This window comes from Lontra canadensis, unplaced genomic scaffold, assembly GCF_010015895.1.
Source record: "Lontra canadensis isolate GAN:19392208 unplaced genomic scaffold, GSC_riverotter_1.0 scaffold13, whole genome shotgun sequence".
NCBI lineage: Eukaryota > Metazoa > Chordata > Mammalia > Carnivora > Mustelidae > Lontra > Lontra canadensis.
The window spans coordinates 19,031,185-19,047,977 of NW_022631007.1; the positions used below are offsets into that span (position 1 = coordinate 19,031,185).

Consider the following 16,793-nt stretch of genomic DNA (forward strand, 5'->3'; position numbering starts at 1 on the left):
AGGTGTCCAATGCTTGGTAATGTTTAATTTTACATCAGCTTTGAGTATGTTTTCATCACAATTTCATCTGAAAATGGTGGTTCTACCATCATTGTTGTGATCCAACATTAGTGTATTTGCCTCATGTTTTCTTCATAAAAACAACCTACAGTGATGTGCATTGGGGGCTACCTAACCCTCAACCATGAAACTCCTCCCCAAACACACAGCAGACCAAGGATGAGGCAAGTACTGTGTCTCCACAACCCGTGCAGAAGCTCATTTGGGTCCACGCCTGAAAACCCACTTACTCAAACTCGCTGCATGCCCTCGGGGAACCAGGGGGCCGTTCACAAGGTCAGACCTTTTCCTTGTTAGATATGTTTACAGTAATTCATTAAAGGGCACCTCCATGAAGTCATCAATTACATGTACTGAGGGTCTCTAGCTGGGCTGGCTTCAGGGAAAATGACCTCAGAGAAGGTCATGCTTCCCAGGACTGAACTAGACAGCAGGTGCCTGGGAGGCAGGAGAGCCTGGACTCCCTCCTGGTGTAGACACTGCCCAGATTCCCTCGAGAGCCAGAACACACCTCCAACCAGTGCGGAGCGTCCGCGGTTCCCAATCTCCACCGGCTTCCCCTGTTCCGCCGCTCCAGGACGTTCTGTAGGGACAAAGGAACGGGAGTCTGAGAGAATTATCTTGTGCAAGTGGAATGTGTGTGGTTTTAACTGTAGAATTGTCAGGTTGCATTAAGGATGCATTAATCATGGGGGGGTCTGGGACGCCCATTGGTTAAGCGCAGGGCTCTTGACTCCCGCTCAGGTCACGGTCTCGGTGTGGCGGGATCGAGCCCCGCATGGGCTCTTCATGCTCATGGGGGAGTCTGCTCGAGATTCCCTCTCCCTCTGCCCCTACCCCGCTCACACAGGCTCCCATAAATAAATAAATAAATAAATAAATAAATAAATAAAATCTTCAAAAAAGAAGACGACGACTTTGGGTCGAGGGAGCGGCGGGTTGAGATTTCAGGGGCCCCTGCTGAATGGAGGCGTACCACCCCGGGCAGCTTCCGCCGGGAGGGGGTGGGGCCCGCCGCCCACAAGGTGCGCACCTGCTCGTGAGTGCTTGTGCTCCCGCACCGTGCCAACGCTTGGCCTGGCCCCACACTTTGACGAGGCCACGGGCCCCAGCACCGACGCGCGCCCAGAGCGCCCGGGATGCAGCGCGGCCTTCAGCGGGGCGGCGCGCTCGAACTGCAGGGCAGAGAGGCAGCCAGAGAAGCCCTGAGCGCTGGCCCGCGCTGTGTCCTCATCCACGTGGTCTCCGGGCTCTGCGGGAGACAGTGCGGTTAGTGGGTACGGGTGGTGCGCGCATGTAGTGGGCGCGCTTTGGGGCAGGGACGCTCCCGGATCTTTATTTAGCCGCGTAGTTCACAGCTCCAGGCAGGTGACGTACTTTCACCAGCAAGGATCCCCGACGGTTTTGTCCGGAGCAACCCCGTGTGCACGCGGATGAGCTGGGTCGCCCCATGGGGACAGTGCCACTAAAATCCACTGCAGACGCTCACCCAGTGGTGGCGGGGGATGGGAGAAGCAGGAACCGCTGGGCTCCGGGAGAAGCGCTGGAGTCTCCCCTCCCTGTTGGACGCGTCTCTGGGCATCAGTGCCATGCAGCCGAGCCCGGGAGCCCTTGGAACGAGGCAGCTCGTGTGCGGCCCAGAATACAGAGCTGCAGTTTTCCTGGGCTCGCAAAATACTTTGGAAGTTTTGTTCGGTTTCTGGCAAGACAAATCTTCAAATAAAACTATCAAGACGTGGGAAGTATCGTTAGACCTTGGTCAGAATCCGTGCCCTCGCGTGTATGGTAAATGAATTTTTATTTCAAATGTCATGAATCCCTGTTCCTTCGGCTTTAAACTCTTCCGCTTGGCCCGAACGTCAGCTGTGCTTGAGTCTGACTAGTAGGACGGAGCATCCGTGCGCTCCGTTCCAGCCTGATGTTCCTTACCCATGTGATTCAAGGGGATATACTACATACTTGCTTTCCTTCGCTGTGTTCCGTGTGACCTGGGCCATTGCCCTGCTTGGTCAGACTGCATTTTGCTACATCACAGGGCCTTTGTGTCACTAACTTCAATGTTGCTTTTGAACATAAAGTTTTTGTTTGTTTGTTTGTTTTTAAAGTAACCCTTGTCAGTGTTCTTAAACAATGCTTAATGTGCAGTAACTTTGTTACCTTGTGTGCGTATTCCGTGTTTGAGCTCAGGGTCTGGGGATTCGTGTGTTTGGACCACAGCTGCCCCAGCAACGGCTGTAATTTATTGAACAGAGGCACTTGGTCGATACTGCTTTCCCAAGGGGTGATTGCTCAGCTCCTCGGAAAAAGACCGCCTCCTTCCCTCCAGGTGTGGAAAGCCACAATTCAACAAAAATTCAGCCCCGGCTCAGGTCATAGAACCTGGACATCTCTGGGATTGTCATCTGCTCACTTCGTTCAGACAAAGCCACTGACTGCCCACAGGGCTGGAGGAGAGCTCAGTGGGGCACAAGGTGGGGCCTGGGTCTGCCCCACCTCCAACACAGTGGGGTCCCCGGGTCCAGATGGCCCCCTGCTGGGGCTGTTGGTCAGGAGAGGCTGGGATAGTCCATGGACTTTGACTGTTTAGGATTAAAGACAAATTCTGTGTCATAGCTTTTTTTTAAAAAAAGGAATAAAGTACATGTTGCTATCAGGGAGGAAATGAAACTTCACATGTCACAGCCAGTCTCCCCTCCGACCTCCATGGAGGAATGCAAAGTCAGATATCACACACGTCAGTGGCCCTGTGCCTCACTCGACTTCACCGGCCTTGACAGATGCCCTTGTCCCAGCAGGTGCAGAGCTGGGCCTCACTTGTCCTGCCCTACCTCAGGAGGGATGCTCTCCCCTCCCCTCCTCTCCCACCTCTGCTGCCAGCATGGATCATGGTTAGCATCTCTGAGGGGCCCGTCTCTCTTGCCCCAGCAGCAGGGTCAGACCACGGACTCAGCAGCACCATGTGTCATGGGAGTAAAGTCAGTCCTTGGACTGTGGTGCTCATAGGCTTTATGGGCTCTGCTCTCCCCACCCCTGTTCCTGGAGCCCATGGCTCCATCATGTCACAAAGCTGTGGGTGAGTCTCCCCTTTTTCAAATGTTCATCCACTTCTTATCTTCCACAGTACGTATGCTGCCTTCCATGCTTGTCCTCTATGCATGCCCTGAGTCCTGGGACCCTTGTGATGGGGTGCAGCCACCCTGGGACAGGGGTCGTTGACACGTGCTGACAAACTGGGATGCTCTGAGGTCAGTCAGTGATTGTCAGACTGTGGGTTTGGGATGAGAAATAACAACTCTGCTTTGCTCTTGCCATGTTCTGTGGGAGCCCTGGCCCTGTTCCTGAAGCGTGGACTGCAGCAGACCTTGCAATCAGGACTCCACAGGCAAATCTTCTTATCCATTAGGATCATCAGAGTTTTAACCACACGTTCAGAATCACCATTTTAAATCAACTTTGTCATTGTACATGTATCTTGAAAGTAAGTTTTATATGTGTGTATAAAATATGTGTGCATTTATGTAAAAGTTGCCTCCTCCTATAATGCAACCTTAACTGAAACATTATGTATCTATATATTATATTCAAACCAGCCTCTATCTATCTATCTGGCTCGGTTTGGATTTTCAGTTAAACTCGTACTCTATAAATAGGACTTTTCACACATTACTTTTCTTCTCTTCAATGAAATGAGCTGTTAGAACATTACAATTCATGACATTTTCCATGTTGGCTGAAGAATGGGATGCATCCTTTTAATGCCCAACATAATGTTGGAAAACATATCAACAGAGACTTAAAAACCTAGCTATCATTGTTTTCAGTGATTATTCTATCGTCTACTTGTGTGTAGTTTGCGTGCCCCGGACTTTGAGCCTATATATGAGGAAAATGTGAAAGACTCGGGAATATAGATACAACAAAGGAAGAGATGAAAAATCATCACCTCTGATAAAGTCTATCCTGTTAGTGGCAAACAAGATGAGGGATAGGAAACAAACTCGAGAGCATTCTCCCAAAGTAATATGTGAACATCCATGGTGTTTACAGTTTATAACTAAAAAGCAAGTCCTCCTAAGTCTTACCTGCTTTCACTCGAATACCTGGGGACAAGGAGTGGGGGAGGCTTAAAGAGTGCCCACCCAACCCCTAGACGCCACTGCTTTCACCAACTCTCCAGCTGTGGCCAAGGAGACCAGGTGGCATGAAAGGCTCCTCTGGGGGGCGTGGTCGCTGGGCAGGGAGCATCCGTGCACCACTGCCGGGTGCCATCCTGACCACACACGTGTGCTCTCTGCAGACCCCCACCACCCTGGGTAGGGTTCTGGACCTGTGAACTCTGTCTGTTTGGACCACTATCCCTCTCTGAGGTCAGGGAGTCACCATGGTCCTTGTGGTAACAGCAGAACGAGAGACAGGAATGTGTAGCTGTTCTCAGTCCTGTTTACTTGCTTGTGGGAATTGTGCTCTCAAGATTATGGGCAACCCCGATCCAGTAGGGTTTCTGCCTTGATTGGCATGAATGATCTAATGAAAAGAAAACAAGGAGCTTGCTTCTGTGTTAGTGTCATGACACTGTGACCCAGGGAGGGGGCACGGGGTGGGGAGCTCTGCATCTACTTGCCTAAGATCTTGCCCAGCACAAGGGATTTGACGGCGTTGAATTCCATGCCAGAGGACAGGCTCACTTGGCTCCGGGCTTTCTGGTCCACCTGCCCCATGAGAAGGAGAAACACCAACACACTTGTCTTTTGTCAGTGACATGGCAAGAAGCAAAGGGAAGCCATGGAATGGAAACACAGGGCTACACCTGATGGGAAAACCCCATGTTAGAAGCTCGTCATCTGACATTGGAAAGCCAGCTCATGAGCAACCTTCATGGCATCTCAGATCCCCGCTGCCCATCCCCCCCCCACTCCCGTTTCTCCGTGATCCTTATTGCTTCCCAACATGAGATGAATGATCCGTATTTGGTGGAACCCACAAAAATATCCAAACATCCAAAGCTTTTACGTATCTCAAAATATAACCTAAAGACTAAAAGCCAAAGTAGGTTATTCCATCTAGAGAGCAAATACACTAAGGTTTTTTTTCAAAAGTGCTGACAGTATGTAATTGCACTTACTCTACAATGACTCAAGTCTCTTTTGTTAGTTATGCACATTTTAATCATAACTGTATTTTATTAAAGTCATATATTTAATTGTCATAACATTTGTACTCTTATGGATTCCCACTGGAAGATCATTTACAAATGCCCCACCTGTTACTTACTGTGATAACATAGACAACATTTCATATTAAGTCAATTAAAATAAATGAGGGAAAGTTTAAGCAGTTAAAATTTAACTGTGCTTGGCAGGTTTTCATTACTAAACAAACAAAAATCCTGGATTGTGATTTCTTGTCTGCAGCACAAGAGAGATTAACACAGAGAAGGAAATTTTGCATTATGCCTCTTTATCAAAATTTTGCTGTAAGGGACACACCATGGGTGGGGAGGTAGGAGGTTCATTACTGTTGGGCTGATGATGCTCTTACCTCTACGAAGACCACTCCTTCTTCTCTGTTGATCTTAACGTGGTGGAGGTGCCCGTCTGCCATGTTCTTGAAGTTAAAGTTAAAGACATCAGGATCCTGATGTAGACCCAGCTTGTACCTAATCTGCAAACTCCCTAGAGTAGAAAAAATAGCATATTTAAACAATAAAATGTTTTAAAACTGCTTTTCTATACTCCAGAGAAATGATTATTATTTCATTGCTTCTAGAAACAACATTTGTGCTCTGAGTCTATTCACAGTTCATGTGACGCATGGCTGGTCTCCATTCTGATGACACCATTTTTAACTCAAGACAAAGGTGTTAATAAGAGTGTTCTTTCCAGGGTGCCTGGGTGGCTCAGTCATGAAGCGTCTGCCTTCAGCTCAGATCATGATCCCGGAGTCCTGGGATCGAGCCCTGCATCGGGCTCCCTGCTCAGCGGGAAGCCTGCTTCTCCCTCTCCCACTCCCCCTGCTTGTGTTCCCTCTCTCACTGTCAAATAAATAAATAAGACCTTAAAAAAAAAAAGAGTGCTCATTCCCACAATTCTCAATTCTCCGAAAGAAAGCACCAAACTATAACAGAGGCTAATGTCTGAATTCTGCTCCAGCTTTGCAAAAGGATCATTAAGGAATGCTGAAGTCTCGGTCTTCCTAGTCTGGCCTTCTTTGGTCTTATTTCCCAAATCTGAATTGTGAGTTACAAGAGAATGTGGCTGGTCCTGGGAGTTGCTGTGGGGCCAGGGAATATGGGAGGCCTGAGAGGCCTGAGGAGGCACAAAAGATGCTGCAGATGGTGAGGAAAGTGAATGATGGAAGGGACCCCTAGGGTTTATTCCCCTTGCCTTCTCACTGGCAGGGAATCCACTGTGCCCTTCCCCAGGCTCCTTCCCATGGGATGATGAAATGCTGCTGCCTTTCAGGTGGTTTATAGCTTAAGCCTACAACCATTGCTACTTGGAGTCACATTTGAGATGATTGGCAGCATGCTCTTTATTTTTGTTTTTATATAAACAAATATATTTGTTTATGCACACATGGAGGTTTTATTTCTAAAATCTGCTGGCAAGACCAAGAGATGCAGAAGTGGAATACAGTAATAAGCTCTTTGTAGGACATGAGATTCCCCATGGTTCAGCGTGAGCTGCTCCACAAAAGTTCAGTGCCCTGCTTCTACCCATCAGGTGGGCTGTGCCCAAATCCTGCCTGCCAGAGAGTTTGGCAAGTCTTCCCAGATGCTGAATTAGTGCCCTGACTTTCTATTTGAAATGCCTAAGGCTATGCTTTATTTTCCCACTGGAAGCAGAGTTGTTGGCTGAGTTTGTATTGTACTTTTAATTGTCAAGTGGATATGGAAAAATTTACTTCAGAACCATGGACAGAGTAAACCCAACATTCACTGGGAGCTCAGGGAGTCATTTTTGCATGACCTTATTGTGTTGGCACCCACCTTAATTCTTCTCCCCTTTGCTTAGAAGAAGGAAATATTTTCCACATATAACCAGACACATTATACTTCCAATAAAGAGCTTCCAGTGATAGTAACATTTCTGTTTACCCGAGATATGCAAATTCATCAAAACTTTTCCAGAAGAATCTTAATGTAATTACATAATTACTGAAAGGATACATTTGAAACAACATTTTTGTAGTTCTGGAAAACAAAACAAAATAAAACAAACTGGCATTTGCAGCGTATGAAAGTTTTCCCTCGTTCACTGAACACTCCATGTGTATAGTGTGAACGACACAATTTATGTTTCTAACACTCAAATGAGACTCACCGTTTTTGGCCAAGATAACAGAGAGGTATTTGTTGTAGAAAGAGTCCACGTAGAGCAGGAGGCTCGGGCTTTGCAGTGTCTGGAAGCTGAATGTGATCATCTCTCTAGCTAACGTCATGTCTCCATGGAATGAAGCAGCGTGGGGGCTGGAGTTTGTACTTAACGGATAAAATTCATGAAAATTGTAAGTCACAGAGGACCCAGCTCCAAAGTGTGCAGAAACCTCTGAAACGATAGGCACATGTTTAAGTTAAAAAAGATTAAGGGTTAATTTTAGGTGTACTCATGGACCTTTGAAGTATTTTAATTTCCAGGACATTTTAATAGATGAAAAGGCAGAGAATGATGAAACAAGCACTCACACAGCTCAGAAGCCATAGCTTCCTTGGTTGTTGCAGTTTTAGGACTGCCTTCAGTAAGTCTGAGTGTTGAAACTGCCTCTGCTCCTTCCTCAGTGGAACGTGGACTAAACAGGCACAGATGTCTGCTCAAGCTTCTGTTTCTTTCCTGCATTTTCCTTGGTGTTAGTCTTTTACTTTGCAGGTAGCAGTCTCACCCAGCAATGATGAAGGCTGGACGTGGAAGGCCCTTTCCCTCCAAGACTACCACCAAGTGTCCACTCATGTCAATATTTTGATGGAAAAGCAAAGCTGTGTTGGTGGCATCACTGCGGATTTGAGAGAAGGAAGAAACTGTCCAAGATCCTCCCTAATCTGTTTATGAGAGAGTGTCGCTGGCCTTCCACATAAGATGGGGCCCTCTGTGTGTGTGCATGTGGTTGGGGGCAGGGCCTGGGTAGTTTAGCCACTGGGAGTCCCTGCATCTCCATGGCTATACCAGGTGCCCCCCTCCTGGCATGGCCCTCGTATCACCTCCCTGCAAACCCACACCCAGATCACATCAGAGTTCTTTCCTTCTTGCTCATGAGGGTGACCTCTAGGGTGATGTTTACCAGCAAGAAGACCTTCAGATTACATTTTGTGAATATGGATACAGAGCCATAGAGGAGGGGAAATACTTCTTAATGGAGCTCAGTGAGCTATAACTAGGGACAATAAACACATCCACTTAAAATGTAAAATTTGCAGAGTGTTAGGAGACGAGCATACCCATGAAACAACATCCACAGTCAATATTCAGAACATTTCCAATTTTCTTCTGCCCTTTGTTGTTCTTGACACAAAGAAGCACAATTCAGTTTCTTCCTTAGGCCCCATGCTGAGGCAGCCACTCACTGGTTTGCTTTTTGTTACTCTAAGTTAATTCTAGAATTTCATATAAATGGAATCATACATTATGGTTTTTTAAATTTTTTTTTTGTCTCAAGCTAATATTTATATAGTGTGGGTTAAGTGTCAAGTTTTAAGTGTCAACCCCATTTATGGATTCTCTATTCTTTTCACCATAACTTATTCTTTTTAAAATGCTTTGGAAATCCAAGGCCTTATGAATTTTCATATAAAATTTAGAATTAATTTACAATGCTGTTGAAATATCAGTGGGAGTGTTGAATCTACATATCAGTTTGGTAATAAATGATACAGTGATAGTAATGAGTGATCCAGTTTATTGACATGGTATGTTCATCCATTTCTTTAGATGTTACTTTCTTTTAGTCATTTTCAGTGGACAGGTCTTACACTTACTTGTTCCACATGTCTGTAAATATTTCATGTTTCTGAATTCTATTGCAAATACAATCTTTTTTTAAAAGATTTATTTATTTATTTTTAAATTTTTATTTATTTATTTATTTTAATTTTTTTATTTCTTTTCAGCGTAACAGTATTCATTGTTTTTGCACCACACCCAGTGCTCCATGCAATCTGTGCCCTAATACCCACCACCTGGTTCCCCCAACCTCCCACCCTCTGCCCCTTCAAAACCCTCAGATTGTTTTTCAGAGTCCATAGTCTCTCATGGTTCACCTCCCCTTCCAATTTCCCTCAACTCCCTTCTCCTCTCCATCTCCCCTTGTCCTCCATGTTATTTGTTATGCTCCACAAATAAGTGAAACCATATGATAACTGACTCTCTCTGCTTGACTTATTTCACTCTTTTTAAAAATTTTCCCAGTTGTTCATAACTAGTATATAAAAATTAACTTGAATTTTGTATATTGACTTTGTATTCTGTGACCTTACTAAGCTCCCTCATTAAATCTAGTAGGTTTTTGTGAACTGTCTATATTTTATATAGATAATTATATCCTCCACGACTAAAGAGAGTTTTATTTCTTCTTTCTAAAATGTACAGTCTTTATGTCCTTTTCTTGGCTTATTACAATGGCTAAGATCTCAAGCATATTGGAAGAAGTGATGGGAACAGAAATCTTTGCTTTCTTCAGTTGCAGAGGGAAAATATTTTGCACCACTACATATGTTAGTGATATGATGTTAGGTATCCTTTGTTCGGTTGGGAAGTTACCTTATATTTCCAGATTTCATAGTGAACTCGTCAAATGTGTTTTCTTTTTTCTTCTTTTTTTTCTTATCTTTTTTTTTTTTTTTAAAGATTTTATTTATTTATTTGACAGACAGAGATCACAAGTAGGCAGAAAGGCAGGCAGAGAGAGAGGGGGGAAGCAGGCTCCCTGCTGAGCAGAGAGCCTGATGCAGGGCTTGATCCCAGTACCCTGAGATTATGACCTGAGCTGAAGGCAGAGGCTTATCCCACTGAGCCACCCAGGTGCCCCTCAAATGTATTTTCTGTATATACTTCTCTGTTTTTCTCTTTTATTCTGTTGATATAAGGTCTTTCTTGAGATTTTTAAAAACTAAAACAGCATTGCATCTTTTGGATTAATCCCACTTATTCATGTATTTTTTTCCTATAGTGTTTGATTTGGTTTGGTAATTTTTTTTATTACGTGTTTTTGTGTCGGTATTCATGAGTATATTTCTGTAGTTTTTTTTGCTTGTTTTGTTTCTTGTAAAATCTTCGCTTGATTTTAGTATCAAACTATTAGAAGGCTCATGATTTGCATTGGAAAATGCTTCTCTTCCCTTCTGTCCTCTAACAGCCTGCATCAGACTGGAATTATCTTTCCTGTAGAAATTGCTAGCAAATAGCCTCTGGTCCTGGAATTTTCATTGTGGGAAGAACTTTAATTAGAAATTTAATTTCTGTAGTAGTTGTAGGTTATTGAGATTTTATATCTATTATGCTTTGGTTTGGTAATTTGTGTCTTTCAAGAAACGTGTCCATTTAATCTAAGCCTGGAAATTTATTGTCATAATGCTGTCAACATTGTCAATATTTAATTGTTATCCCTTTAATTTTTGTAGCATCTTCTTTGGTATTTTTAATTTTTGATATTTATAATTTGTGTCCTTGTTCCTTTTTTCTTGGGCATAATTAGAAATTTATCAATTTTATTGATCTCTTCTATGAATTAGCTTTTAATTGCATTGACATAGTTATATAATGCTAGTTATTTCAATCATGATTGCATTGATTTTTTTCTTTGCCTATTTTTATTTCATTAGTTTTTGCTTCATTTTTATTATCTCCTCTACTTTCTTTGGATTTTATTTTGTTCTTTCTTTAAATTCCTAAATTGGAAACTTATATAATTGATTTTATACCTGTATTGTTTTCTAGTAAAATAATTTATAGTCATAAATTTCCCATTAATACTTCAGTTGTATAACTCAAGTTTTAATATGGTATATTTTTATTTTTGCCTAAAATATTTTTTAGTTTCATTTGAGTCCTTCTTTGACTCAAAGATTGTCTAGAATTAAAGTATTTAATTAGTGATGTTGTCAGAAGATTTTGAGACTCTTCAAAATTTTTTCATTTTTTTCTCTTCTTCCAATGGAGTATTTTTATTGTCTGATTGTCAAGTTCACAGGTTCCTTCCCCTGTTGAGCTCATCTGGTTATAAATATTTTTTAAAACTGAAGTAATTGTATTTTTATGCTCTGATATTCCTGCCAGTTTTTTATATGATTTTCTTTGGTCTGTTGAAGTTGTGTATCTGTTTGTTGATGGCTTATTTTCTTTGTTTCTCTGAATTTTATTCCATTGATGAATATGATACACTCATGACTCAATGTCTTTGTCTGTTGAAAGCAAAAAAAAAAAAAAAAAAAAAAAGGCCATATTCAGAGTCAATTCTTATTAACTACATTTCCCCCCTGAGTATGCAACATAATTTCTTGATTTTTTTTTAACACATTCAGTACTTTTTGCAAACTAGACAATGTTGATAACTCATTGTAAATCTTCTTAATTTTGTTGGTTCTTGTTTCTGTTTTTCTGTGGTTGCTGCTGTTCATTCCGGTAGGTGAATGGCATGCCTGCACCCCCACTTCAGCCCGGTCTCCCCAGGCATGCCTCCGTTGCATCTCTGCCATGGTGCCACGTCTGGAGGTCTTCCTGAGTCTGCCCACGTGGGTGTTCACCAAGGGTTTGGGCGAAGACCACGAGCAAATCTGGGGGCTCATCCGCTCTGGTCTCCTTGCGTCCAGCGCTCGGCTTCCCTTCCCCGCAGCTGTCCGTGTGACCACTCGGCTCTGTCAACAGGAGTACAAGTGGATTTTGCCTGCGAAGGTGAAAAGTGACCTGGAATGGGGGTACCCATTACCATCACACATTCATCTTCACATATCGCTTCTGTGACTGTGCTCCCGCCATTTCTAGGCTGTTTATTCTTCTGAAAATCAAGAACGGATCCAGTTTGGTTCCCAGGTTTGTGCTCTAAAACCCAGGGGCTTTTAAGGTCAAAAGGCAACAGCTCAGAGATTCCTGAATGGAGGCGTTGACATTTATTTTGGTGAGCATGGATTTTAGTTAGATTCTGTGAGTGTCTATGAAAGTATAAACCTCATAAGAACATTACAAGAATTGTGTCCCTGCTACAATCAGCTCGGTCATTTCAATGAATGGCTTGTGACCTCTCAGAATGAGACTAAAAAGATTCTGTCATTTTCACTGTAATAAGAGGTCATCAGTAAACCTGGGAGCAAAATGTTTAAGTGGATCTATTTCAGCCATCTTAGTATAAATGGGAAATGTATTTATTGTGTCAATAAAATATATTTTTGGAGGAAAATTCTTCCCATACAACTTGAAGCCATTACTTTATGTAATAATATTGAAATAACCAGAGCTGCACAAGACAGACTTCCAACACGTGTTATCTCAGAGCATAGGCCCGAGGTAGCAGTAAGGAGGCTCAGATGGTGTTTCCGGAAAATCACAGAATTGACATTAGATTTCACAGTCGTCGGCCCTGTCTTTTCGAGGAGTCACATTTCTTTCCAATAAAATGAGATTAGTTGTAAAAGAGTGATTTGCAGAAGGTATTTGGGAACTGAATACATTCATGGAATGATGGAGGAGAAGAGGCTCAGGGTCCACACACTCCAACAGCCCCCTCCTCCCGGCAGGTCCACACTCACCCTGTGTGCAGAAGGGCCCTGAGAAAGCAGAGAGCTCGCAGTTGCAGGAGAACCCCCGGGGTCTCTCCCGGCAGTGCCCCCCATTGTGACACAGATGCCCGTAGGTGCTGCAGTGCCCCGGACAGCCAGGCTGCACCCCCGGGGTGACCTGTGCCCTCTCCTCCAGGTCCAGCACCTTCCCGTTCAGCTGCAAGGATCGGATGCACCCCAGGAAGCCTCTCTGTCTGGTGGCCGTGCCTCCTGAAACAGAGCACAGGATGCAGTCCAGACCCCGTGCAGCCAGGGCTCTACAGGAAGATGCAAAACTGGGGCCCTCAAACACCATTATGAACAGATAGAATTTTCAAAATGTAAATTTTGACACAGTTGGGAGATATTCAAAGACACTGAAAAAACTTTTTTTAAACAGTTTGACTTTGCTTAATGTTTATTCTAAACAGATTTCTTGTTAGTTAACTGAGGAATTTATTTTTAAGTTAGTTTTATTAGAATATAGAGCGGGACCTAATAAAACATCAATATTATTGTAATGATAATGGAATGCGGTGGACATTGATATGATTAGCTAAAACATAAGAATCTTTTTAAGCATAAAACCCCAGATGTCCATTTACAGCAATAGTGGAATAATGGGACTGGATTTGCTCTCCCACCTTGAAAATAACTTAAAGAACCAGAACAATGTCAAACAACAGTTCTGAAGGCACTGGGCATGTGGACACAAATGGTGGTCAGCCCTAGGCATGAGAAAATAACACGTCAAACTCTCCCATCACCCCAGCTTTCTGCCTGGGGAGTTTAGGGGCCAATGTTGCTTGTCTCCCCAGTGAACTCAGCAGGTCTACAGAGGGCCCCACCAGAGCATTGACCTCAGCGTTAGCCAACACCATTTGTGAGGAAACATAGCTAAAGGGGATGATAGCCCATGTTCATGAACTGGGAGAGGAACTGACAAAACGTCTTTACCACCCAAAGCAATATACAGATCAGATGCAGTCTCTACCAGAATCCCAGTGGCATTTTCACAAAGAGAAAAAAAAAATCTAAAAATTCATACATACCCCAGAGGACTCCAATGAAATCTTTAGATCATGTCTTCTGATTTCAAATTATGTGACAAAGCCACAGGGATCACAAAAGGTTATGGGCATGAAGAGAAGTAAAAAGACCAGTGTAGCAGAATAGAGAGCCCAGAATTAAACTCACACAAATCATACGCACTCAAATAATCTTCAACAAGGGCACCAAGAATACAAATGAGGAAAGGATAAGCTCTTTAATAAATGGTGTTGGGAAGCTGGATCCACGTGCAAAAAACAAAACAAAACAAAACAAAAAACATGTAATTGGACTCTTACCTTACACCATAAACAAAAATCAACTCAAAATGTATTGAAGACCGGGGAGGAGACAAGATGGCAGAGAAGTAGCAGGCTGAGACTACTTCAGGTAGCAGGAGCTCAGCTAGATAGCTCATCTAAAGATTGCAAACACCTACAAATCCAATGGGAGACCGAAGAGAAGAAGAACAGCAATTCTAGAAACAGAAAATCAACCACTTTCTGAAAGGTAGGACCGGCAGAGAAGTGAATCCAAAGCTACGGGAAGATAGACCGCGGGGGGAGGGGCCGGCTCCCGGCAAGCGGCGGAGCGACGGAGCACAAAAGCAGGACTTTTAAAAGTCTGTTCTGCTGAGGGACATCGCTCCAGAGGTTAAACTGGGGTGAAGCCCACACGGGGTCAGCGTGGCCTCAGGTCCCGCAGGGTCACAGAAGGATCGGGGGTGTCTGAGTGTCACAGAGCTTCCGGGTGTTGGAGCGGGGAAGCCAGCTACAGAGATGGAGCCGAGGAGTGAGCTCTTGGCTTGGGGTTGCCTTGAACCGGTCGCAGGCTCGGTCAGCTCGGAGCGTGGCCGGAGGCCAGGGAGACGGGAGTGATTGGGCGCTGTTCTCTGGGGGCGCACTGAGGAGTGGGGCCCTGAGCTCTCGGCTCCTCCAGGGCGGAGACTGGGGGGCCGCCATCTTCATTCCCATCCTCCGGAACTTTACGGAGAGCCCTCAGGGAACAAAAGCTCCCGAAAGGAAACCCAAGCAGATTACTCAGCCCGGCCCCTGGTAAGGGCGGTGCAATTCCACCTGGGGCAAAGACACTTGAGGATCTCTACAACAGGCCCCTCCCCCAGAAGATCAACAAGAAATCCAGCCAGGACCAAGTTCACCTACCAAGGAGTGCAGGTTCAATACCAAGAAAAGCAGCGGAATTCCAGAGGAGGAGAAAGCAAAGCATGGAACTCATTGCTTTCTCCCCAAGATTCTTTAGTCTTGTAGTTAATTTAATTTTTTTTCTTTTTTCAATTTTTTCTTTTTTTTCCTTCTTCTGCTAATTTTTTTTTAACTTTTACCCTTTGCTTTTCTAACATTTTTTAACTAGTTTATCTAATATATATATATATATCTTTTTTATATTTTTTCTTTATTCATTTTCTTTTTTTAATTGTTTCTTTTTTTTTTCTGAACCTCTTTTTATCCCCTTTCTCCCCCCAACGATTTGGGATCTCTTCTGATTTGGTTAAAGCATATTTTCCTGGGGTCTTTGCCACCCTTTTAGTATTTTAATTGCTCCTTCATATACTCTTATGTGGACAAAATGACAAGGCGGAAAAATTCACCACAAAAAAAAGAACAAGAGGCAGTACCAAAGGCTAGGGACCTAATCAATACAGACATTGGTAATATGTCAGATCTAGAATTCAGAATGACGATTCTCAAGGTTCTAGCTGGGCTTGAAAAAGGCATGGAAGATATAAGAGAAACCCTCTCAGGAGATATAAAAGTCCTTTCTGGAGAAATAAAAGAACTAAAATCTAACCAAGTTGAAATTAAAAAAGCTATTAATGAGGTGCAATAAAAAATGGAGGCTCTCACTGCTAGGATAAATGAGGCAGAAGAAAGAATTAGTGATATAGAAGACCAAATGACAGAGACTAAAGAAGCTGAGCAAAAGAGGGACAAACAGCTACTGGACCACAAGGGGAGAATTCGAGAGATAAGTGACACCATAAGATGAAACAACATTAGAATAATTGGGATTCCAGAAGAAGAAGAAAGAGAGAGGGGAGCAGAAGGTATATTGGAGAGAATTATTGGAGAGAATTTCCCTAATATGGCAAAGGGAACAAGCATCAAAATCCAGGAGGTGCAGAGAACCCCCCTCAAAATCAATAAGAATAGGTCCACACCCCGTCACCTAATAGTAAAATTTACAAGTCTTAGACAAAAAGAAAATCCTGAAAGCAGCCCAGGAAAAGAAGTCTGTAACATACAATGGTAAAAATATTAGATTGGCAGCAGACTTATCCACAGAGACCTGGCAGGCCAGAAAGAGCTGGCATGATATATTCAGAGCACTAAACGAGAAAAACATGCAGCCAAGAATACTATATCCAGCTAGGCTATCATTGAAAATAGAAGGAGAGATTAAAAGCTTCCAGGACAAACAAAAACTGAAAGAATTTGCAAACACCAAACCAGCTCTACAGGAAATATTGAAAGGGATCCTCTAAGCAAAGAGAGACCCTAAAACTAGTAGATCAGAAAGGAACAGAGACAAAATACAGTAACAGTCACCTTACAGGCAATACAATGGCACTAAATTCATATCTCTCAATAGTTACCCTAAATGTTAATGGGCTAAATGCCCCAATCAAAAGACACAGGGTATCAGAATGGATAAAAAAACAAAACCCATCTATATGTTGCCTACAAGAAACTCATTTGAAACCCAAAGACACCTCCAGATTTAAAGTGAGGGGGTAGAAAACAATTTACCATGCTAATGGATATCAAAAGAAAGCTGGGGTGGCAATCTTTATATCAGATAAATTAGATTTTAAGCCAAAGACTATAATAAGAGATGAGGAAGGACACTATATCATACTCAAAGGATCTGTCCAACAAGAAAATCTAACAATTTTAAATACCTATGCCCCTAACGTGGGAGCAGC

The 16,793-nt window shown here is 43.4% G+C and overlaps 1 protein-coding gene across 1 annotated transcript in view; it reads right to left on the reverse strand.

The window, feature by feature from the left end:
• The window catches only part of LOC116867929 (contactin-associated protein-like 4), a 191,369-nt gene that overhangs the window by 58,502 nt on the left and 116,074 nt on the right, over positions 1 to 16,793 (reverse strand). Inside the window, exons 18-23 of the mRNA XM_032857956.1 lie at positions 12,791 to 13,030; positions 7,383 to 7,607; positions 5,599 to 5,732; positions 4,682 to 4,769; positions 1,094 to 1,312; positions 572 to 643 (exon numbers count right to left, since the gene is read on the reverse strand). Of these exons, the coding sequence (XP_032713847.1) occupies positions 572 to 643; positions 1,094 to 1,312; positions 4,682 to 4,769; positions 5,599 to 5,732; positions 7,383 to 7,607; positions 12,791 to 13,030 (978 nt within the window). The remainder of the gene's footprint in view (positions 1 to 571; positions 644 to 1,093; positions 1,313 to 4,681; positions 4,770 to 5,598; positions 5,733 to 7,382; positions 7,608 to 12,790; positions 13,031 to 16,793) is intronic.